This window comes from Lipotes vexillifer, unplaced genomic scaffold, assembly GCF_000442215.2.
Source record: "Lipotes vexillifer unplaced genomic scaffold, Lipotes_vexillifer_v1.1 scaffold575, whole genome shotgun sequence".
NCBI lineage: Eukaryota > Metazoa > Chordata > Mammalia > Artiodactyla > Lipotidae > Lipotes > Lipotes vexillifer.
In genome coordinates, this window is record NW_006780198.1 from 752,742 (window position 1) to 761,761 (window position 9,020).

The 9,020-nt window shown below is 56.3% G+C and overlaps 1 protein-coding gene across 1 annotated transcript in view; it reads right to left on the minus strand.

The window, feature by feature from the left end:
* Positions 1-9,020, minus strand: part of CHD5 (chromodomain helicase DNA binding protein 5) — a 53,332-nt gene that overhangs the window by 23,602 nt on the left and 20,710 nt on the right. The window contains exons 11-18 of the mRNA XM_007453281.1: positions 8,293-8,424; positions 8,085-8,193; positions 6,744-6,935; positions 6,456-6,656; positions 2,612-2,749; positions 2,399-2,520; positions 1,418-1,591; positions 896-1,037 (exon numbers count right to left, since the gene is read on the minus strand). Of these exons, the coding sequence (XP_007453343.1) occupies positions 896-1,037; positions 1,418-1,591; positions 2,399-2,520; positions 2,612-2,749; positions 6,456-6,656; positions 6,744-6,935; positions 8,085-8,193; positions 8,293-8,424 (1,210 nt within the window). The remainder of the gene's footprint in view (positions 1-895; positions 1,038-1,417; positions 1,592-2,398; positions 2,521-2,611; positions 2,750-6,455; positions 6,657-6,743; positions 6,936-8,084; positions 8,194-8,292; positions 8,425-9,020) is intronic.

A 9,020-nucleotide genomic window follows, 5' to 3' on the forward strand; every position in this document is an offset into this window, starting at 1 on the left:
AGGAATGTGGCCTGGCCTCTGCAGTCACTGCAGGGCACATCCAGGCAAGGCCAACCCGGCCCCCCAGCTGGGCAGAACCTTAGCCCAAAGGCCTCTGCTGGGCCACCATGGTGAGATCAGCCTGGGGTTGGCTGAGTCTGGGTCACCCACAGCACGGCCTCCACGCCTAACTCTGCATTGGTCTTCTTGTTTGGGGGCAGGGATGGGGGAGGGGCAAGGTGTAAACCGTGGAGCGTTTAAATTAGAACCAGAATAGCCGTGATCGCAGTGAGCACCGCTGTGCCGAGCTCTCGCCAAGGGCACTGACGTGGACTTTCTGGTCTGGCTGTTACTGTCCCCACTTCATAGAGGATAAACCTGGGGCCCCAAGAGGACCACTGACTGTCCTGAGACCACAGGACTACAGCCGGGGGTCTGACTGGGAGTCCATGCTCTCACCCAGGGCTGCACATCAGATCACCTGGGGGCCCCACCCAGGCCTCCCCGACTGCCAGGTCAGCCCTCAGAATCCTGGCCTGGGGGGGGCGGATTCTGTGGTGCCCCGATGCCCCCATTACTTTATGGTCACGAGGAGGGGTCCAGAGAAGGAGAGGGCCTGGCTGAGCAGTGGACAGAGGGAGGTTTTCAGATACTTCTGGCACAGCGGGGACCCATATCACCTCCAAATCCTCAATCTCAGGGAGGATTGGCAGCTGAGGGCCTGAGCACCTGCCCCAGCAGCCAGGGGCACCATGGTGGCCACAGATGCTTGCCACGAGGGCCACAGAAAACCCACCACGACACAGCCGCATGCACCTACCACGGCCTCAGGCCCTTCCGCGGCAGCCTCAGGCGCTCACCATGGTGGTCAAGGGCACCTATCACGGCAGCCACGGTGGCGGCCACGGGGACCTACCACAGCGGCCACTGGGAAGAGGTAAGGGTGGTTGCAACACTTCTTCAGATCCATCATGATGTTGAGCAGCGACACCTGGTTCCCGCCCCCCTTGGAGTTCAGCGCCTCGAAGTTCCGCGTGAGGATGAACTTATAATACTTCCTGCCAGAGGAAGGAGGAAAGGCAAGCTGGGGACACCTGGCCACGCCAGCCTCCGAGAGGGCACTCTGCTCTGCGGGGAGCCTGGGGGCTGCTGCCCTAGTACCAGTAACAGAAAGACCACGGGGAGCCCCGAGAGGTGAAGCCACAGGCCTGGCGCTGCCCAGCAGGTTGCTGGGGGACAGTGCAAGGACCCAGGCAGCCCCAACCCTGGCCACTGAAATCTAAGAGGCCCCAAAAAGCAAGTATGTGCAAAAGGTGAGTTGAGGCCTGGGCGGGGCCGAAAGGCCCTACCACCCACCCGGGTCAGCAGCCCAGGAAGGCCAGGTCAGGCCCTTCTGATCTAGAAGACAAGCCCAGGGGACACGGGGCAGGCTGCTCACTTCTGCATCTGGCTCAGTTCCACGCGGACGATCAGCTCGGTCTTGGCCGGCATGTTCTTGAATACATCAGCCTTGAGCCGCCTTAGCATGTGCGGCCCCAGCAGGTCATGCAGCTTCTTGATCTGGTCTTCCTTGGAGATGTCGGCAAACTCCTCCAGGAAGCCCTCCAGGTTGCTGCAAGAAAAAGCTGGGATGACAGCCTGTAGCAGGCCAAAGCCCTCTGCAAAGGGAACCAGGATTGGGGTGGGGGAGCGGGCCAGTCAGCCCGCCCCCGGCCACCTGCCAGAGGGTCACAGGGCAGGCCTGTCACAGGGCAGGCTGGCTGGTGGGCCACGGAGCCCTGGCCCTGCCCTAGGTGTCCTTCCAGTCTCTGTCTAAGCCTGTGTCACCCCCACCCATCGCAGCTGTCTCAGCCACACAGGATGCCTTCCTGTCCTCAAAGCTGTCCTGGACATGCAGTCTCTAGGACTCTTAGCCATATCGCAGATAAGGAAACTGTGCCCAAGGTTATACAGTCCAGCCTGCCCTCGAATCCACATCTCCTGATTCCAGAATCAGCATTCTCCACCCTGAATCCCCTGAGTAGGAAACTGAGGGGTCAGATGAAGACAAGAAGGCCGGAGCTCTGTCTTCACCCCCGTCTCCACCACCACCACCCCAGCCTTCTGCCTCCCATCGCCGCCCCCCATGTGGTCACTTCAATCTTTGTGGAGGGACAGGGATAGGCCAGTGGTGTGGGGGAGGGACAGGAACCCAGGAGGACCCCCGGGGTCTTCAGGGGCAGAGCTGAGGGAAAATGGCAGGATTAGCAGCAGCAGGTGTTTCCCAGGGGCTCGGCACGGCCCAGCGCACTGCTAACACTCGCACGTTACCGATGAGGAAACCGAGGTCCAGCGAGCAGCCCCAGAGCCGAGACGGGCACTGGCCCCTCTTCGCTGGCTGCCCCCCACCCCGGCTCCCCAGCCGGCCCCCCCGGCTCACTTGAACCTCTCTGGAGTCAGGAAATTGAGCAGGTGGAAGAGCTCCTCCAGGTTGTTCTGAAGGGGGGTCCCCGTCAGCAGCAGCTTGTAATCGATCTTATAGCTGTTCAAGACCCTAAAGAACTTGGGGAGGGGGGGACAGGGGGCCTGTCAGGGGGCACCAGGAGGCCGGCCCCTCCAGGGAGCACCGGAGCCAGCGGTCAGCTCTTCCTACCTTGGACTGGTTGTTCTTGAGCCGGTGGGCCTCATCCACCACGAGGCAGGCCCACTCGATGGAGCCCAGGATGGCCTGGTCGATGGTGATGAGCTCGTAGGAGGTGAGCAGGACATGGAATTTGATCTGCACTTCTTTCTGGAGGGAAAGGGAGGCGTCTGGGGGGAGAGCTGGGAGAGTAGCAGGTCAGGGTCTCCAGAGACGAAGGGGCGAGGGGGAGTGTGGAGAGGACCCCCAGAGAGCCCAGGGAGCCCTGGGACTGAGAGGAAGACACAGGCCACTGAGCAAAGGGGCCAGCTGAGGCCCAGGAAGGGCTGAGAGAGGCAGAGAGGAGCCTGTAGGCGGCACCTGGGTGTGCACCGGCCCTGCTCTTTTGGGCTAGACCCTGGTCAAGGTAATTAACCTCCTCAAGCCTCAGTCGCCTCACCTGTAAAAACGGAGCAATACTGTCTATAGGAGGAACGCCACAAGAATTAAAAGGGCAAGTCTGTTCCTCAAAAAATTACACATAGGGCTTCCCTGATGGTGCAGTGGTTGAGAGTCCGCCTGCCGATGCAGGGGACACGGGTTCGGGCCCCGGTCCGGGAAGATCCCACACGCCACGGAGCGGCTGGGCCCGTGAGCCATGGCCGCTGAGCCTGCGCGTCCGGAGCCTGTGCTCCGCAACGGGAGAGGCCACAACAGTGAGAGGCCCACGTACCACAAAAAAAAAAATTACACATATTACGGAGAACAGTATGGAGATTGCTTAAAAAAACTATAAAAATAGGGCTTCCCTGGTGGCACAGGGGCTGGGAGTCTGCCTGCTGATGCAGGGGACGCAGGTTCGTGCCCCGGTCCGGGAGGATCCCACGTGCCGCGGGGCGGCTGGGCCCGTGAGCCATGGCCGCTGAGCCTGCACGTCCGGAGCCTGTGCTCCGCAACGGGAGAGGCCACAACAGTGAGAGGCCTGCGTACCGCAAAAAAAAAAAAAAACAACTATAAAAATAGAGCTACCATATGATCCAGCAATCCCACTCCTGGGCATATATCCGAAGAAAAGCATAATTAGGAAAGACACATGCACCCCAGTGTTCACTGCAGCACTATTTACAAGAGCCAAGACATGGAAACAATGTAAGTTTCCATCAACAGATGAATGGACAAAGAAGATGTGGTACATACATACAACGGAATATTACTCAGCCATAAAAAAGAATGAAACAATGCCATTCACAGCAACATGGATGGACCTAGAAATTGTCATGCTGAGTGAAGTAAGTCAGACAAAGACAAATATCATATGATACCGCTTATATGTGGAATCTAAAAAACTGGTACAAATGAACCTTTTTTACAAGAGAGAAACAGAGTCACAGATGTAGAAAACAGACTTATGGTTATGGGGAAAAACAGGGGGAGGGATAAATTGGGAGACTGGGATTGACATATACACACTACTGTATATGAAATAGATAACTAATAAGGACCTACTGTATAGCACAGGGACTCTACTCAATACTCTGTAATGACCTATATGGGGAAAGAATCTAAAAGAGAATGGATATATGTATATGGATAACTGAGTCACTTTGCTGTACACCTGAAACGAAGACAACATTGTAAATCAACTATACGCCAATAAAATTTTAAAAAAATAATATAAAAACAAAAACAAACAAACAAAATTACACATAGAATTGCCATGCGATCCAGCATTTCCAATTCTGGATATAGACCCAGAAGAAGTGAAAGCAGGGAGTTGAATGAATATTTCTGCACACCTATGTTCATAGCATTATTCACAAGAACCAAAAGGTAGAAACACTCAAGTGTCCACGGGCAGATGAATGGATAAACAAAAGGTGGTCTATTCACATGATGGAATGTTATCCAGTCTTATAAAGGAAAGAAATCCTGACACATGCTACAACGTGCTGAGTGAAATGAGCCAGACACAAAAGGACAAATACTGTATGATTCCACTTACATGAAGCACCAAGAATAAACAAATTCAGAGACCAAAAGTAGGAGGTTGCCAGGGGCTGGTGGAAGTTAGTGTTTAATGGGGACAGAGTTTCAGTTTTACAAGATGAGCAGCTCTGGAGATGGGGGTGATGGCTGCACAGCAGTATAAACGTACTTGATGTCCACGAACCGTACTTGTAAAAATGGTTAAGATGATACACTTTATGTGTATTTTCCTACAATTTTAAAAAATAAAGTAAATTAAAAAGCTGAGGGCTTCCCTGGTGGTGCAGTGGTTGAGAATCTGCCTGCTAATGCAGGGAACACGGGTTCGAGCCCTGGTCTGGGAGGATCCCACATGCCGCGGAGCAACTAGGCCCGTGAGCCACAACTACTGAGCCTGCGTGCATCTGGAGCCTGTGCTCCGCCACAAGAGAAGCCGCGATAGTGAGAGGCCCGCACACCGCGATGAAGAGTGGCCCCCCGCTTGCCACAACTAGAGAAAGCCCTCGCACAGAAACAAAGATGCAACACAGCAAAAATAAATTAATTAATTAATAAACTCCTACCCCCAACATCTTCTTTAAAAAACAAACAAAAAAAAAAAGCTGAGTCAGCAAAGCACCCAGCCCATCGCAGGACCCCAGGGTGAGCTCAGAAGTTGTTTCTGTGACTGATAGGCCCACAGGCCCATCCCTCTGGAATCACTAAGTCATTCCCTCATTCAACAAATAGTTATTGAGAATTCCCTGGCGGTTCAGTAGTTAGGACTCAGCGCTTTCACTGCCATAGCCCGGGGTTCAATCTTGGGTCAGGGAACTAAGATTCCCACAAGCCGCGCGGCGCAGCCAAAAAAAACAAACCCACACAAATAGTTACTGAGCATCTCCTGGGGCCACGACTATCCCCAGACGAGGGAGAAAGCCGAGGTGAGGAACCCTGGGGAGGCTGGAGGTGATCCGCCAGCCCCCAGCACTGCAGGTAGCACGTGAGGGCGCCAAGACTGCCTGAGTGCCCCCGCGTGCCAGGCGCGGGAAGTACTGAGTGCTTTGTGTCCTCGATTCTCAGAGTGCAGCCTGAGAATCAGAAGCATGCACATCATCTGGGACTCTGTCAGGACCCACCCCAGAGCTGCGGGATCAGAACCTGCCCTTCAACAAGGCCCCTGCTGACCCGGGGGCACAGGGAAGTCTGAGCGGCCCTGCCTAATGCTTATTCATTCAACCCTCCACAACTCTAGACTGGGTCTGTTATCTCCATTTTGCTGAGAAAATTCTGAAGCAGAGAGAGGCTAAGTGACTTGCCAGAGGTCACACAGCTGGTGGACTGGGTAGAATCGTGTCCCCTCAAGATCCACATCCACCCAAAACCTCAGAATATGACCTTTTTTGGAGCTAGGGTCTTTGCAGGTGTAATTAGTTAAAATGAGGTCATCCTGGATTAGGGTGGGTGTCTTTATAAGAAGAGGAGACAGAGACACACAGGGGAGACGGCCACATGACAACAGAGGCAGAAACCCAAGTGATACAGTTGCAAACCAAGGACAGCCAAGGAACGCCTGCAGCCACCAGATGCTGGAAGAGGCGCGGAAGGGTACTCCCCCAGAGCTTCAGGGGCAGCAGGACCCCGCCGACAGCTGGATCTTGGACTCCTGGCCTCCAGAACAGTGAGAGGATAAATTCTGTTGCTGTTTTCAGCCCCACCGCCACCCTGTTTATGGTTCTTTGCCCCAGGACATGGATACAGCAGGTAACTGCCTCAAGAGGAGCTCCATGCCAGCTACTACCTACCTCCACCAGGGCCCGAGAGAAGAGACCCCAGATGGACTGCAGGGCCCCTGCGGCCCCCAGGGCAGACTGGGCACCTGTGCAGGGTCCCCGGGGTCAGGAGTGCTCACCTTCATCCGGAATACCTTCTTCCCACTCCGAATGGCATTGTCCTCAAACGAAAACTCATTCTCCCGGATCACAGAGCGGCTCTCCTTGTCCCCCGTGTAGGTGACCACGTAGAAGTCAGGCGCCCACATCTCAAACTCACGTTCCCAGTTGATGATGGTGGACAGGGGCGCACTGACCAGGTAGGGCCCCTTGGAGTGGCCCTGGGGAGGGAGACGGATGCGCTGAGGCTGCCGGCCCACAGCCAGCACTGGCTACCCCTCCCCAACCGCCCAGCCTGGGCCTCAAACCTCCTTGTACAGGGAGTAGAGGAAGACGATGGTCTGCACTGTCTTGCCCAGACCCATCTCATCGGCCAGGATGGTGTCGGTGCCCTGGGCCCAGGAAAAGCGCAGCCAGTTAAGGCCCTCCAGCTGGTACGGGTGCAGTGTGCCGCCCGTGGAGTCGATGTACCACGGCTGCTTGTCAAACTTGACCGTGGGCTGCAAGGAGGCAGAGGTTCAGACGTACCCTGGATCCTGGGCCACCAGGGCCCACCCCCCAGGCCTTTGCACACGCAGTTCCTTATGACTGGAGTACTCTTCCCACTCCTCTCAGCCCTGCTAACTTATTCATCCTTCAGGTCACAGCTGGAATGCCTCTTCCTCCAGGAAGTCCTCCCTGACTCCTGGCCTGGCTTAGGTGTTCCCACCACGCCCTCCCTCGTCGACCCTATACTTCTCCTATCAGGGCAGTTTACCAAGTGTTGGATTCTCTGACTTTAAGCTCAGCTTGTGGTCACCATACTGGTGACCTGCTCCTCTGAGTCCCATACAGTGACCAGGACACAGTGAGCACTTATGCAATATTTGTTGGATGCATGCCCAGGGTGCCTGATCCTGAACATCACCTCTTTTATCCTGCAGCTCGGGGCCACCTCCCCCATGAAGTCCTCCTGATGTATCAGACCCATTCACCTTTCCCTGGCATCCCACAGTCTCAAGCCGATCCCCCACTTCTGTGTGTACCCACCACGGGCCCTTGGAAGATGAGCACTTCGTGAAACAGGGGGCAGGGCCTTGTTCCCCCAGGGCCAGCCCAGGGCCAGGTGCTAGCAGACACCCAGAGAAGTTTGCTAAATGAATAATAGTCAACCTTCCACTCCCCGATGGGCTCAAAGCTCCGGGGCAAGTTGTGGGTCTCCTGCCCCTGAACAGATAAGAACGGTGTATAATGCAAATCAGCAATTATGTTCCTGAAGTAGGAAACACACTTTTTGATTTAAGTGCTTGGAGTTAGCTCAACTAAAGGAATGCAATTTCATGAGCTGCGCTGAGTAGAGACTATCTGCTCCACAGTCTGTGCACTGGTGACCCATCCTTCAAATCGCTCTGTCCCCCAGGAGCTGCCGCTCTGCATGAGGCTGGGGGACCCAGACCCCAGGGTGTGAGCCCTCCCCTGCGGGGAAGGGATCGGTCCTGTCACCCTTGTCCCTGACTGAGCCGCAGAGCCCCCTCCTGCGCAGTTGCGGCTCCGTGTGCATAGACCCGCAGTACGAGTTCTCCGGAGACCTCCGGAGACCCTACCCTCCTCCACAGCCAAGCCTCGGTGGAGGCCCTGGCAACCCCACCCCGGGGCCCCTCCCCGCTCACATCCACGATGGGCGTGTCCGGGGGCTTCTCCTGTTTGTCGTCCTTCAGCTTCTTGCCCTTCTTGACCAGCCTCTTGGGCAGCCTGGCGTCCTCCCCCAGCATCAATTCCCTGGGAAACAGCACGGGATGATGAGAGCAGAGCTCAGGCCGGTGGGGGGTGGGGGGTGGGGGGTGGGAGGCCCCGCCCAGGGGCCCCACCGTGGCCCACCTGTGGCCCCAGTAGGCCTGCTTCAGGTTGTCATAGTAGGGGATGTCAATGTCGTCAATCTCCCAGGTGCACTGGTCGTAGGGCAGGTCTTTCCACTTGATCAGGTAATGCACATCCCCCTTTTTGTCGAAGCTGCAACATGGTAAACAGATGGAGGAGGGCGGGTCACCCGGGCAAGAGTCCACGGAGGGCACCTCACGGGATGCAAAGCCTCTCACCCCCGCGGTCCCCTGGGAGCCCCAGCCAGGAGGGCGGCACCAGGCAGGGACTCCAGAGAGGTGAGACAGCTTGGCCAAGGCCACACAGCTAGTGAGAGGGAGGGAGGAGGGAACGGGTTGAGTGGCAGAGCAGAGGGACATCTGGGAGGCCACGCTAATGGGGGAGCACAGAACCAGCATCCACTCCATCCTCGGTGGCTGTGAATCCCATTCAGTCATGAGGATTCCCCCGGCATTCTCAATTACTGAGTCAGACGGTTCTCCCCTGACCACAGACCTTCGTTTTCTCGCTTAAAAACTCCCAAAGAGGGGGCTTCCCTGGTGGTGCAGTGGTTGAGAGTCCGCCTGCTGATGCAGGGGACACGGATTCGTGCCCCGGTCCAGGAGGATCCCACATGCCGCGGAGCGGCTGGGCCTGTGAGCCATGGCCGCTGAGCCTGCGCGTCCGGAGGCTGTGCTCCGCAACGGGAGAGGCCACAGCAGTGAGAGGCCCACGTACGGCAAAAAAAA